This window comes from Fukomys damarensis, unplaced genomic scaffold (assembly GCF_012274545.1).
Source record: "Fukomys damarensis isolate Sample0158 unplaced genomic scaffold, DMR_v1.0_HiC HiC_scaffold_1, whole genome shotgun sequence".
Lineage (NCBI taxonomy): Eukaryota > Metazoa > Chordata > Mammalia > Rodentia > Bathyergidae > Fukomys > Fukomys damarensis.
In genome coordinates, this window is record NW_022900913.1 from 54,000,264 (window position 1) to 54,016,170 (window position 15,907).

Genomic DNA, 15,907 nt, shown 5'->3' on the forward strand with positions numbered 1-15,907 from the left:
TAAATTCCCAGCCCTGTTAACCAATCTGCTTTTAAATTGTCCAATTCTTAAACATGAATCGAAAATCAAGGATCACTACACATTTGAGGAAATGTAATGTGAAAAACAAAAATCAAAATAAGTGGTAATAATCATGGAAGAAATAGATAATTCAGCAAACAAAGGAGCTTAAATATTAGTATCATATGAGACATTCAAGAAGTTTGCATTGGGTTAAAAAATTAGAAGTGAGGGCCGGGGATTTAGCTCGGTTCTGCTGCCTGCCTCGCAAGCACAAGGACCCAAGTTCGATCCCTGGTACCCCCCCAAAAAAATTAGAAGTGAAAATAAACAGAACACAAGAACTGTGGGAAATTGCTGAAAAAAAGATTGAAAAGTTGGAAAGTAAAAGGAAATCCAGAAAGTGGAGCAAAAACACTAAGAAGATATGTAAGAAAAAAAGAACACAAGTGAATGACTAAATTTCCACCTAACAAATGAAAATACCAAAACAAAGCAAACAAACAAACAAAACAAGTAAATTGTCAAAGAAATAAGAGAAGATAACTTCCCAAGGCTGATGGAAGATTTAAGTGCTCAGACTGAAAAGGCCCAGTGAGTACTATACAATGGATGTAAAAAAACTATACCCAGCCAGGTCTAGTAGCACACCTATAATCCCAGCATTTGAGGGGCTGAGGCAGGAGGATCTCTACCAATTTGAGCCCTCCCCCTGCTACATCATGAGTTCAAGGCCAGCCTAAAATACATAGTGAGACCCTGTCTGAAACAAAACAAAACAAAAAACCCTATACCTAGACTAAGAGTAGAAACATCATCGAAGATGGCACCAGCAGCATAATAACCAATGTTCACCAACTTCAGAGTAAAAGAGTCCACTAAAAAATGTATCCACACTTCAAAAAAATTATATAACTATTTTAATACTAAATTTATTGCAACATCATGAGTTTTTTTGTTGCTTGGGGTTTTTTTTTTTGTTTTTTTTTTGGGGGGGTGAGACAGGGTCTCACTATGTAGTTGAGACTGAACTGGAACTCACTCTGTAGCCCAGGCTGGTCTTGAACTCACAGCAATCCTCCTGCCTCAGCCTCCCAAGTGCTAGAATTACAGGCGTGCCCCACCAAACCCGGCTACATCATGAGTTTAATACAAGTTACCTTTGGCCTCTACAAGTACCAGAGGTGCTCAAAGTGGCCATTAGCATCCAGACCTTTAATAGAATGGCAGACTACTCCTTGGGTGATCAGTAATTGAGATTATTGCACAGGTATTTTCAATTTCTTCTCTAAGGGATGGTAGTGTAGTGGATTTTCTGTGATATATGACAATCTGTAGGGTCCCCCATATGAGGATAACACCATCTGTTAAAAAAAATCATACTATCTTTTATTTCCTAAAGTGTGTATACATTTTTTTTGGCAGACTCCATAGTTCATCTTGTGAGACTTAACTCCTTGTGAATCCCTGCTGATCCTGTTTACTCAACATCTTAGCACATTTACCTGTAACTTCTCTAATGTACAGTTTGTTTTTCAGTTTTAGTTCCTCAGGTAAAACTGCTTCCCATTATAGGACAAACAGCATCTGTATCTGAGATGCACTCTCTCATTCTCCTCACTGGGCAGCTGCTCTCTCCACGGACCAAAACCTTGGGGACATTCCATGGTAAGTGGATCACTCCTCCTGTACACTTCCACTTACGGCCTGGCTCCTGCTCTTGTTTCTCTCTTAGGAGGCAGCCTGGCAGAGAGGAAGGAAGGTTAAGTCAAAGAACATATGATCTGAAAAGGGCCTCGGAAATTATCTCTTCTCCCTGAAAATGGCCTCAGGACCAGAAAAACTGGTTAAAGTCAGTACAACACTGATCTCAGCAGGAGTTCTTCCAGCCTGTGCTTATTTATCTCTGGGGAGGCCTCAGCTTTATGGGTATTCATCAGCCAAAGTAACATGAATATCCTAGCTATTGATGAGTGAGGCCCTGTGCTAGGTGTGAGACAGAGCAGGGCAGCCTTGGATGAGCTTTTGGTTAGGGTTATACCACACTGTGGTTTGTTACTGAAGAAGAGGCTTGTTTTGTAGGACTAAGAAAGCCTCCCAGGAACTGAAGTAAGCCTGGTGTTTCCTCTGGTGTGTGTGTGTGTGTGTGTGTGTGTGTGTGTGTGTGTGCGCGTGCGTGCGTGCGTGCGTGTGTTCATCTTTATTAAAGCCTTCTACAAGTACACTATGGGAAGTTTGCAAGATTTTTTCAATTGTCCAAGCTTGTATCATTGTTGAAAATGGTACTGCGAATGGGATCATTGACAATTTTTTTACTTTATAGTTTTTTTGTTTGTTTTGTTTTGTTTTGTCTTTTTTGAGACAGGGTCTCACTATGTAGTTGAGACTGACCTGGAACTTACTATGTAGCCCAGGCTGGTCTCAAATTCACAGCGATCCTCCTGCCTCAGCCTCCTGAGTGCTAGAATTACAGGCATGCACCGCCTCACCTGGCTACTTTATAGTTTGAGTGATATCTAGGGCTTTATTTGGGAGGAAGAAATATTTCGAACTGTTGGTGCCAGGCTGGTTGCTGGTTTGAGTTCACTTAAGGACTGCAACTCTCCTTGAAAGGAAGCGCTTCTCAGTGTAACTTGAACCTGGTAGATCAAAGCCAGAGAAAATAGCTAAATTGATTAAAAAAGAAATTTAGAGGAAGTTAGCCAAGAATATTGTACCTTGGCTGGATGAAAAATGAAAGTGAGGAAGAAAGAGTGCTGGGCTGAGTCATGGCCAGTTCCTTCTGATGGTGTGGGAGAGCTGTTCTGATGGGAACATGCCCCTCATCTGATAGATGATCACCCAAGATGCACTGTATGGAGAGAGCATCACAAGACAACAGACCATCACGCCGGTCGTGGTGCACACACCTGTAATCCCAGCACTCAGGAGGCTGAGGCAGGAGAATCGCTGTGAGTTTGAGACCAGCCTGGGCTGCATAGTGAGTTCCAGTTCCAGGTCAGTCTCAACTACATAGTGAGACCTTGTCTCAAAAAACAAAACAAAAACAAACAAAAATTTCACAATCAAGATAACGTGTGGATTGATGTAGGGCACTTCCTGAGGAGCCACTGCTGTAATGAATTTTATCCATCAGAGACAAAGGAGCTCTTTCCTTTTGATTAGGTTCTGTCACATATAGCTTTGAAAGAAAGGGCATGCTTGATCTTTATAAAGGACTTCAGTTCACTGCAGCTTCTGCAGAAATGCAAGTAGATGGGCAAATTCCAAATTAGATGAGCTGGATAGCATTCTGGGTACAGGAAATCTATCTCATAAAGGGAAACTGTCAACTTTACCTATAAGTGAGGTTGCTGAAATGTTAGGAATGCAAGCAAGGACTTTTGGCCTGGTTAGGTCATGATATGATGGGTGCCTAATTTCATGCCTTTGACCTAAGAGACGCTATGACAGGAGTCCTCCAGCTGCTTGGACTCTTCATGTTACTACATGTTGGAGGAGAGTTGAGGTGCTGTTGCAGCTGGATCACCCCTTTACTTCAAAGTGTATGAGACGATCAGTATTGTTCATAAGAAAGAAAACAGTATGAATAAAAGAGATTTTAAAATCTCAGAACTAATGAGTCAGGTGGAAATGTTCAGATGGATGATTAGAATGGTGTTGAAGAGCTGGGATGTAGCTCAGTGGTAGAGTATTTTCCTAACATGTACAAAGCCCTGGCTTCAGTCTCCATCACAGCAAAATACGGGGCTTTTTGGTCTTTTTTTTTTTTTCTTTTTTGGTACCAGGAACCAAACTCAGGGCCTCACACTTGCCAGGCAGGTGCTACATCACTGAGCTACATCCCTGTCCCCATCACAGCAAAGTAAAACAAGGAAATAACACGAGAAAAGGAAATAAAGGGAGTTATAGCAAAATAGTAACATATCACTATAAGATGCTTTCTACAGTGCAAAGATAAGTGCCAAGCTGCAACCTGAGCTGAGTATGGTGGCGCACACCTGTAACCCCAGCACTCAGGAGGCACAGGCAGGAGGAACTGTGTACACTTAAGGACAGCCTGGGCTACATAACAAGATCCTGTCTCAAAAAACAAAATAAAACAAACAAAAAACAAAAGGAATGTGATGTGAAAAAGAGGTTGGCAAGTTCTGGTGCTGCCCCCACCTGGTACCTAAGACATTTTCATTGGCAAGGATAAAATAGCCTGGGTGTGGGGAAAGCCTTCATTGGCATTGTTGGACAGGGATGTGTAATTTGCTGCTCAGTGTAGACCTGCTAATGCGAAGTCACAGAGCAGATAATTGAATGAGTGTGATATGACAGTGCAGCTCTGGCTGTAGGAGCGAGAAATGTCTCCACAAAACACTCGCACTCAAAGGCACACGGCGGCATTGTTCACAGGAACCCAAAGTGTAAACAAACCAAGTGTTGATGAGTGGGTAGATAGTGTGACATAACCACGTAGTGCAGCAGTATTTGACAACAAAAAGGAATGTGAAGTACAATACATGTTACAACGTGGCTGAACCTTGAAAACATGTGAAGTGGATGTGCCTATACATCTAAGGCCACATATGGTATTGTTCATATGAAATGTCCAGAATAGGCATATCTCTTTTGTTGTTGTTGACTCTTTTTTTTTTTTGTTTTTTTGGTACTGGGGTTCAAACTCAGGACCTTGCATTTGCGAAGTAGGTGGCAGCACCACTGAGCTAAATCCCTGGCCCTGCTGATTTTCTTTCCCATTAAGTTTATTGGTACATGAGCCAGGGATTTAGCTCAGTGGTTCTGCCGCCTGCCTTGCAAGCACAAGGACCCGAGTTCAATCCCTGGTACCAAAAAACAAAACAAAACAAAAGTTTTTTGGTACATTGAAAGCAAACAATAGTTACATTTATCATTGGGATCTTGTACCTTTACAGGATATAACTTGGTTCTTGTTTTTTTCCCCATACCCCAGCTCTCTCATCACCCCCTTCACCCTTCCCTATTTACAAAGAGTTTGTTTCCATTTTGTTTTCCCTTATTTCCTTTCCCCTCCCCTTCCCACTTCCGCTTTGGCCATTTTCTTCCTATGTCACACTCTCAATTATACCATTTGAACCTTATCTACACTTTTATTTTCTCACACCAGAGTATTTGGTATTTATTCAAATGTGTCCTATTTATTTCACTTCAGAGCACAGACTCAGTGTGTATCCATTTAGCTATGAATGTTTCTAGTTTCTCATTCTTTTTTGTTTGTTTGTTTTTTGTTTTTTGAGACAGGGTCTCACTATGTAGTTGAGACTGACTTGGAACTCACTATGTATTCCAGGCTGGTCTGGAACTCACAGTGATCCTCCTGCCTCAGCCTCCTGAGTGCTGGGATTACAGGTGTGCACCACCACTCCCGGCTTTAGTTTCTCCTTCTTTATGACTGAGACTACTCCATTTTATAGAAAAACCACATCTTTAACCAGTCTCCAGCTGATGGGCATTTGGGTTGTTTCCAAATTTTAGCTATTATGAACTGTGCCGCTATAAATATGGGTGCACATATATCACTCTGGGATGATTCTTTTAATTCGTTTGGAAAGATGCTCAGCAGACGGATAGCTGGGTCAAATGGAACTTCTAATTCTAGTTGTTTGAAATATCTCCATATTGATTTCCATAGTGGTTGCACCAGTCTGCACTCCCACCAATAATGAAGAAGGGTTCCTTTCTCCCCATAGCCCCGCCAGCGTTTTTTATTGTGTGATTTCTTGATAGCAGCCATTCTTTCTGGGGTGAGGTGAAATCTCAGTGTTGTTTTCATCTGTATCTCTCAAATGACCAGTGATGTTGAACATTTTTTCATATATTGCTGCTTTTACTTTGTCTGAGAAATTTCTGTTCATTTCAGATGCCCATTTTTGAATCGGGTCTTTGTATTTGGGGGGATCTGATTTTTTTGAGTTCTTTAAATATTCTAGATAGTAGTCCTGTTTGAGGAGGAGCTGATAAAATTTTTTTCCACATTGTAGATTGTCTCTTAGCTCTGTTGGTGATTTCTCTTGCACTGCAAAATCTTTTTAATACAGTGAGATCCCAGTTGTTGATTCTTTGTACAAGTTCTCATGCTCATAAAGTCTTTTCCTATGCTGTTGTCTTTGAGGGTTCTACCTAATTTGTTTTTATTTTGGTACCTGGAATCAAACTCTGGTCCTTGCGCTTAGGAGGCAGGAGGTGGCACCACTGAGCTAAATCCCTGGCCCAAGAGTTCTGCCTAATTTACTTTCCAGTAAGTTGGTGTTTCTGTTTTGATATTTATATCTTTAATCTACTTGGATTTTAGTTTAGTGCATGGTGAAAGATAGGGATCTACTTTTAATCTTGGGCAAGGTGAAAGCCAGTTTTTCCAACACCATCTATTAAAGAGGCTGTCTTTCCTCCAGTGAGGATGCTTGGCTCCTTTGTCAAGGATGAGGTAGCTGAGCACATCTGGTGTTGTTTATGCATCTTCTAATATATTCCATTGCTCTTCAGGTCTGTTTTTATCTCAGTGGCTTTGTAGCATAGTTTCAAGTTGGTAATTGTGATACCCTCTGCCATGTCTTTCTTCCTTAGAATGGTTTTTGCTATTCTAGGTCTCTTTTGGTTCCAAATGAATTTTGAACTGTTTTCTCTAGTTCTGTGAAATATGCTGTTGGGATTTCAATTGGGATTACATTGTATCTGTGTAGAAGTTTTGGAAGTATGGCCATTTTCACTATGTTGATTCTTCCTACCCAGGAGCAAGGGATGTCTTTCCATCTTCTTATATCCTCTTCTGTCTCTTTTTACTGTTATTTTTCAGTGTAGAGGTCTTTTATCTCCTTCATTAGATTGACTCCTACATATTTCTTTTTTTGGATGTTATTGTGCAAGGAATTGTTTCCCTAATTTCTCTCTCAGTGAGTCTGTTATTTGTGTACAAGAAGGCTATTGATTTTTGAGTGTTGGCTTTGTATCCAGCTATGCTGCTGAAAGTGTCAATTATGTGTAGAAGTCTTTTGGTGGAATATTTTGGGTCTTCAATGTAGAGTATCATATCATCAGCAAATAACAACAGTTTAACTTTTTCCTTTCCTGTCTTTATTCCTTTTATTTCTTTCTCTTGTCTAATTGCTGTGGCTAATGTTTCCAGAACTATATTGAACAGGAGTGATAGTGATAGTGGACATCCTTGTCTTATTCCTGATTTTAGCATGAAGGTTTTCAGTTTTTGACCATTTAGTATGATATTGTCTATTGGTTTTTCATAGATAGCCTTTATCAGGTTGAGACAAAGACCATCTATTCCAATTTTCTGTAGGGTTTTTGTCATGAATGGGTGTTGAATTTTGTCAAATGTTTTTTCTGCATCTATCAAGAGATCATATGGTTTTTGTCCGTGACTCTGTTAATATAGTGTATTTAATTTATTGATTTACCTATATTTGAACCATCTTTGCATCCCTGGGATAAATCCAACTTGGTCAGGATGTATGATCTTCTTGATGATCTCCTGTATTGTTTGCCAGTATCTTATTGAGGTTTTTTTGTTTTGTTTTGTTTTTTACCCGGGATCAAACTCAGGACCTTGTGCTTCTGAGGCAGGTGGTGGAACCACTGAGCTAAATCCCCTGCATTATTGAGGATTTTTGCATCTATATTCATTAGGGAGATTGGCCTATAGTTCTCTTTTTTGGTTGGGTCTTTCCTTGGTTTGGGAATCAAAGTAATACTTGCTTTCAGGAATGAATTTGAAAGTATTGCTTCCCTTTCAATTTCATTGAAGAATTTAAAGAGTAGTAGCAATAGTTCTTCTCTAAATGTCTTGTAGAATTCAGCAGTGAAGCCATCAAGGCATGGGCTTTTCTTTGTTGGTAATGTTTTAATTACATTTTTAATTTCACTGAATATAATTGGGATGTTTATCCTTTTTATCTTCTTCATTCAATTTTGGCAGTTTATATGTATCTAGGAATCTGTCCATTTCTTGTGTATGTTCCATTTTATTAGAGTATAGGCTTTTGAAGTACTTGTTGATGATCCTTTGGATTTATGATGGATCTGTTATGACTACTTTTTTCATTCCTAATCGCATGAATTTGAGCCTTTTCTTTCCTTTTTTGATAGGGTTGGCAAAGGTTTATCAATTTTATTTATTCTTTCGAAAAACCAACTCTTCAATTCATTGATTTTTTGTATAGCTCTCTTAGTCTTCATTGCATTAATTTCTGCTCTGATTTTTATAATTTCCTCCCTTGTATGAACTTTTGATTTGTCTTGCTCTTCTTTTTCTAGAAGCTTAAGTGTAAGCATTGGATTGTTTAATTTAGCTCACTTTGTTTTCCTAGTATGGGCATTTACTGCTATGAATTTCCCTCGTAGAACTGCTTTCATTGTGTCCCACAGAGTCTTGTATGTTGTATTGGTGTTATCATTTAATTGTAGAAACTATCTAATTTCGTCTTTATTTTTCTGTGTGACCCAATGGTTATTCATCAGGGTGTTATTTAATTTCCATGTGTTTGTGAAGTTCTTGCAGTTTCTTAGGCTATTGATCTCCAGTTTAATTGCACTATGGTCTGATAATATACAGGAGATAACTTCAATTCCTTTGCATTTACTTAAGCATTTTCTATGAGCTAGCATGTGGTCTATTTTGGAGAATGACCTGTGTGCAGCTGAAAAGAATGTATATTCTGATTTTGTGGAGTGAAGTACTCTGTAGACATCTACTAAGTCCATTTGTTCTAAGACTTGGTTCAGATCTGTTATTTTATTGATTTTTTTTTGTCTAGATGATCTGTCTATTTGTGTTAGTGGAGTATTGAGGTCCCCCACTACAATTGTATTAGTGCTTTTTTTTCATATCGATTAATATTTGTTTTATATAGTTGGGGCCTTAGTATTTGGTGCATATATATTTATGATTGTCATTTCTTCCTTTTGTATTGTTCTCTTTACAATGATGTAGTGGCCTTCCTTGTCTCTCTTAATTAGTTTTGGTTTGAAATCTATTCTTTCTATTATAAGATAGCTACCCCCACTTTTTTCCAGGCTCCAGTCACATGGAGAATTGTTTTCCATCCTTTCACAGTTGTGGATTAAGTGGGTTTCTTGGATACAGCATATTTTTGGATTTTGCTTCTTCTTTTTTTTTTTTTTTTTTATTTTTGAGACAGGGTCTTACTATGTAGTTGAGACTGACCTGGAACTCACTATGTAGTCTAGGCTGGTCTCAAACTCATAGTGATCCTCCTGCCTCTGCCTCCCGAGTGCTGGGATTACAGGCATGCGCCAACACACCCGGCCTTGGATTTTGCTTCTTAATCCATTCTGCCAGCCTGTTTTTTTTTTTTGATTGGTGAATTGAGGCCATTAACATTGATGGTTATAACTGTTATATATTGACTTTTTATTGTCATTTTATTTTCTTATTGTTTGTTCTTTTATTTTTTATTTTTCCCTCTCTCCCTTTAATTTCTTGCTTGGCCTGGTATATTTGCTCTGTTGGCCCTTATGGAGTTGTGGCCTGCATTTTCTTTTTCCAGGATATTGTTTAGAAGTGTTTGGAGTACCTGGTTGGTGTTCATGACATTTCTCAGGAGTTCCTTGTCGTGAAAATATCTTATTTCCCCATCAATTTTTTTTTTGGCGGGGGTACCGAGGATTGAAATCAGGTCCTTGTGCTTTCGAGGCAGTCGCTAGAACCACTGAGTTAAATCCCCGGCCCTCCCCATCAATTTTGAAAGATAGTTTTACAGGAAATATCAGTCTATGTTGGAGGTTGTTTTCTTTTAGGATTTGAAATATCTCACTCCAGATTCTCCTTGTCTTGAGGGTTTGTGTTGAAAAGTCTGTTGTGATTCTGATGGGCTTTCCTTTGCATGTGATTGGTTTCTTTTCTCTAACTGCTTGAAGTATTTTGTTTTTCTGTTGGGTTTCTAGGATCTTGATTATTATATGTCTAGGTATAGTTGTTTTTTTTTTTAAATCATTGCTAGTTGGAGTCTTATATGCCTTACTTACATGTATGTCAAATTCTTCCCCCTGTCATTAATTCTGTGCACAGTTTTTTATATCATCTGTACTTTCTCCTGCTACTTCATGGATTCCTACAGCCTTATATTAATCTTCTTTGTGTCATCTAAGAGTTGATTTCTCATGGCCCCTTACTGTTTTTAAGAGATCTCTCTTCATAGTCACTGACCGCAGTTCCTATCCTCTATATCTGAAATTCTATCTTCACATTTGTTCAGACTGCTATGAATGCTTTCTATAGAGTTTTTAATCTCTTGGATATCTGTCTGTTTCGTGGATTCCATTTCTTTCCTATGCTGGGCATTCTTGGTTTTCATCATGGTCCTGAGCTTATGTTTTTTTATCTGTTTCTATTCTAGAGTCTCTAATCATGTCTTGCATCCTTCTCACCATCTCTGTGGTTATCTGGGAAATTATTTCTGTTTTGAATTTTTCTAGAGCTTCATTTATCTGTTTTTCTACTTCCTGTTCTATCAGTTCAGGGTGTCCAGATGGTTGACTGTCAGACTTTTCCACCTCATTTCCCCCAGAGTTTACCTTTTGTCGTGTGGAAGTCTGTGTTTGTGTCTTATTTAAATGACTTCTCATTTATATTTTTATCATTGGTCCAGTCCTTGGTTTAATTCTTGGGTTAATACTTCAGTCTTCCAGATATGGCTGGTCTTTAGGTTTTGAGTCTCTAATGTCTCAGAGGCAATCTCATTTTCATTATACCAGGGAGGACAACTAATTAGATCAGTCACAACACCTTAGCCCAATTGATACAATCAACAACACAATATTCTCAAGCACAGCTTAGAAAATGAAAATTTGTGGTAAGTATTAATCTATCACCTTTACCTCTGTGAATTAAATCAAAATCGAGGACCAGCCCAAAAAATATTTATAGTGAATAAACTCTTCAATATAGCAACTTTACACTTCAGGATGGGGATTTAGAAGGAGATGGGGAGAGAGGGATAAATAGATAGGATAGAGAAAGGTTAGAAGTGAGGTCAGAGTACACAGGAAGATCCCACAAACTCTAGGAAACTGTTGAAGAGAAGAGGAGAAGACAGAACCCAGCCCAAACTGGCTAAAACAAAAAAGAGAATTTATTGGCCATGTGAATCAAAAGACCAAAACTAAGCATGGACTAAGTGTGGGGTGTGGTGGTGCTCACTTGTAATCCCATCACTCAGGAGGCTGAGGCAGGAGGATCAAAAGAGCCTAGCCTAGGCAATTTAGTGATTTAGTGAAACTTAATCTTAATTTTTTTTTTTGAGACAGTCTTGCCATGCAGTTCAGGCTGGCCTCAAACTTACTCTGTAGCCAGGGCCAGCCTTGAACTCACAGTGATCCTACTTCCTCAGCCTCCTGAGTGCTGGGATCACAGGCATGCACAACCACGTCCGCCTTTGTCTTAAAATTTTATAAAGGGGTGGTGATATAACTCTGTTGCAAAGGCACTGGGTTCAACTTCCAGTGCAAAAGAGGAAAAAAAAAATCCAAAATTCAATTAAGGGAATGCTTCTTTAATAACTCCACCATTTTACCTAATGAAACTCTTCATGGTGGGGGGATATTTCTGTTTTTATTCACAGATAAGTGTTTACAAATTAATCAATAATATATATTTAATTTTCCTCAGGGAGAATACTTTGTAAATTCCTGGGTCAAAAGAGAATTACCTGTGGCATCAGATAAAAACCCATACATATTCCCAAGGCTTTGCTTGTGTAGTTCATCAGCCCTTTTTTTTTTTTTTTTAGACAGGGCCTTGCCAAGTTGCTAAATTGCCCAGGATAGGCTTGAACTTGTGATTCTCTGCCTTAGCTCCTTCTGTGTTGGGACTATAGGCCTGCATCCATCTTTTCTTTTTAACCCTTCCATTTTCCTCCTCATTTTGTAGCACCACAATTTTCTTTTCTTTTCTTTTCTTTTTTTTTTTTTTTGCAATACCCAGGAATTGAACTCAGCACCTTGTGCTTACCAGGCAGGTGCAGCACTGCTGAGCTCCATCCCTGGCCTACGAAAATTATTTTATTTTATTTTTAAATTTATTTACTATTGGAGGCCAGGGATGGAGCTCAGTGGTTCTGCCGCCTGCCTTGCAAGCAGAAGGCCCTGAGCTTGATCCCCAGTACCAAAAATCTTTTTAAATTTATTTTTTCCTCAATACCAGGGATTGAACTCATGACCTTGCACTAGCAGGGCAGGCACAGCACCTCTGAACTAAATCTCTGGCCCTATAATTCTTTTAAAAAATCATTTTCATAAGAGATTTTTGCAGTTGTGGAGTGACTTAGTTTTTAGTGTGGATGCACATGGGGAAATATATTTGTTCCTCCACTAACCCTTTCCCCAACACAGCTGAACTTTCTGAATAAAATGTTTTGAAAACATTCTTAAATGGCTCCATGTGTTAAGAAATGAATGAATATTCATATTAAAAGTGAAATGTGTAGTGCATGCCTGTAATCCCAGGACTCAGAAAGCTGAGGCAGGAGGATTAAGAGTTCAAGGCCAGCCTGGGCTATGTAGCAAGACCCTATCTCCAACAAAACAGAACAAAACAGTGAGATGATGGCAACTCAGCCAGCTTTCATCTCAGGCAGTGTTACATACAACACATTCAAACCCTCAGCATGCAGAGGACAGGACTGAAGCCCAGGGCCAGCCCAAGGGGAGCAGCCATCCAGAGTCTACCATAGTGACATCTTAGAGAAGCAGGTACCCAACCGCCTTTCTCTCTTTTTTTTTTTTCATTGAAATAGGATCTCACTATGTAGTTGAATTGAGACTGATGTGGAACTCACTGTGTAGGCCAGGCTGACCTCAAACTCACAGCAATCCTCCTGCCCAGCCTCCTGAGTGCTGGGATTACAAGGCGTGCGCCACCATGCCTGGCTCCCAACCACCTTTCTTTTTTTCTTTGGTACAGGAGATCAAACTCGGGTCCTTACACTTGTGAGGCAGGCGGCGGAACCACTGAGCCAAATCCCTGGCCCCCAACTGCCTTTCTTAAGTGCACTTTTGGGCGAAATCACCTTTCTCCGTCTTGACACTAACCTTGGAAGGAGGAAATCCCCTCTAGCTTTTCTTGTTTTATTCTGGCACTAGACCATAAGGAAATAATTTCCACATATGTTTTATTACAGCAAATTTCAGACATATGCAGAACTAAGATAATGTAACATACTCACTAGACATGCAGAACTCTGCTTCCACAGTGCCAGCACTTGGCGAACTTTGCCTCAGCGACATCCCTTTCTGCTTCTCACACCCAGTTATTCCGAGACAAGCTCAGTATCTAGGGCCACGGCATCTGCGAATATGGGGGGAACCTTCACTGTGTCCTAATGAAGCTCACTGCTCTCACCTGTGCCTTGCCTTCAAACCTACAACGACAGCGTCTTCACTAATGAAGAACTTCGATGGAACACTTTTAAGACCTGGCCTCAAGCGTCCCTGCCGGCATTGTCAGCCTTGGTCAAAGCAGGTCTCTTCCACAGAGGTGAGCAGCAGCTGGTGCCTACTTGCTTGCTTGGCTGGTTAAACCCCATGTGGGCTAGGGGATCTAAGCCTTGCGTTGATCTATACTCAGCGATCTTCCTTCTTTTCATCAGTCTTTATGCATCCCTTTTAAATCCTCTCTCCATTCTCTGTGCTATTAGAAATCAGCCCCCAAACTCTGAATTGTTGGTGTCAGAAAGAATGCACTCAGACACAAAGTGAGAGGTCTGGACAAGGCTTTTCTCTTCTGCAGAAGGGCACAAGAATGAGATAGCAGGCACACAGGACAAAGGAAGGTTGCCCCTTTTATCCCTGAGGCAGGAGAAGCACCTGGCTTTTAAATTCATTGGCTAAATTCAAAGGCTTATAATCTATCTCGGCTGATTGACTTCAGTGGCGTGTGGTGGGTGGGAGTGTGCATTGCTGAGTAAATTGGGGGGGGATTGTGGTTTGGAACACAAAATCCTTGGTTCTTGGAAACCAGCTGTATTCTAGAAAAAGGTACATAGTCACCATTTCTTGGAGCTCAAGATATTAATGGGGGATGGGGTAGTGAGTAGATGGCCAGGTCGTTAAACCCAAAATGGAGTTGTTTTGGCCTTGTGCCTGTCAGAAAAGACAAAACCTATTACTCACAGTACCCCCTCTGAGGTGTGAAACTCCAAATTTGAAAGCCTAACCTAGATAAACGATAAGGACAAGGAGTCTGTTTGGGATGACTATCATGTCTTTCTTCCTATAATTATTAATTATTCCCCTGCTCATTGTCTTCATTTCTGCCTTAAAACGGTCACGACATTTCTGCTTATATTTCCTTAACCATAATTTAGTTAGGTGGTCCTAACTAAAGGTAAAGCAGAGCTGTAAAGCAGAGCTGGGGCTGGGCATGGTGAAACCTGTAATCCCAGCACTCAGGATGCTGAGGGAGAAGGATCACCATGAGTTCGAGGCCAACCTGAAATACATGCTGAGATCCTGTCTCAAAAAAAAAAAAAAAAAGGACTGGGGATTTAGCTCAGTGGCTCTGTGCCTGCCTCACAAGCACAAGGTCCTGAGTTTGATATTTGGTACCCACCCCCAAAAAAGGTGGAGCTGGGAATCTTAATGTTTTTTCTGGGTGATAATGTACCCGGTTAAAATTGAGGCTTCTGTTACTGTGGAAGAATGTGAGAGAGGGAGAGGTGTGAATAGCAGTCTGCCACACCTTGCTCAGAGGAGAGTCAGGAAATTCATTTGCCAGATTCTGAAGCATGCAGTGTTCCACCGGTTATTTGTGTCCACTAAGAATGGCTGTTTATCCCAAAGCTTCACTGTTCTTTCCCAAAGCTGGTCCGCTCTGTGAAATCTCTGACTGAGGTGCACAGGGGAACAAGGAGGGGATATTGTGCCTTCCTACGCAGTACCCTCCTGATCTTCTCACACCAGCTGCATCCCGAGTTACCTCGGAGACTTTGACCCTTTAATGGAGAAATCATGTAGGCTGCACAAGTACAACAGAACAGCTCAGGATCGGAGTGCAGCTGTCACTTTAATAGATACATTTAATTGCCCCAGAAGTCTTAATGCCTGTCTTCAGTCTTTAGAGAGTGCTCTGCACTCTTGCCAGACTTGCTCCAAGTCCCTCTGTCCAGAGTGTGCCTCCTCTCCCCACAAATCCTGGTGGTCTGATGCTTTTAGGGTCCTGAAAGCTCAAGGATCTCATTTTTTTTGGCCAGAAACAAAGGGAAGGTTTGTCCCAGCTGAACAGAGCTGCTGGGTCCAAGAGTGTGAAGGGCTGGGGATTTAGTTCAGTGGTGCTGCCACCTCAAAAGCCCAAGGTCCTGAGTTCAAAAAAAAAAAAAAAAAAAAAAAGGGAGGAAGATGATGGGTTCCAATTTGAGCCCTTGCAGAACCAAACACTGATTTCCCTCCAGAGAAATACAGTCTCCTGGGGCACTTGGTCCTGTGTCTAGCAGAATAAACCTGGTACTGGTGTGGGAACAGCAAGTGATTTTACATGAACTTGCTGACATAAGGGTTCCTGGTTTTACTCATATGTTTGTTTTGTTTGTTAATTTGTTTGTTTGGTGTTTTGGTACTGGGGATCAGACTCGGACCTTGTGCTTGTAAAGCAGGCTGCAGAACCACTGTGCTCATATGTTTTGATTTCCCTGAGCTCCAGATCTACTCTTTCTGATTTATTAATTAAACAAATACTAATTGCCAAAGAAGTGCTAGGAAGCCAGGTGTGGTGGCACATGCTTGTAATCCCATCACTTGGGAGCTGAGGCAGGAGGATTGCTGCAAGTTCAAGGCCAGCCTGGGCTACATAGTGATTTCAGACCAGCCTGGACGACACAGGAAGATCCTGCCTAAAAAAAAAAAAAAAAAAAGG

At 40.5% G+C, this 15,907-nt stretch overlaps 1 protein-coding gene across 1 annotated transcript in view; it reads left to right on the forward strand.

The window, feature by feature from the left end:
• Positions 1 to 1,597: 1,597 nt before the first annotated feature.
• Positions 1,598 to 15,907, forward strand: part of Naip (NLR family apoptosis inhibitory protein) — a gene marked incomplete at its 5' end in the record, with an annotated part of 32,526 nt that continues 18,216 nt past the window's right edge. Inside the window, 2 exon segments of the mRNA XM_033762623.1 lie at positions 1,598 to 1,668; positions 13,431 to 13,751. Of these exon segments, the coding sequence (XP_033618514.1) occupies positions 1,598 to 1,668; positions 13,431 to 13,751 (392 nt within the window).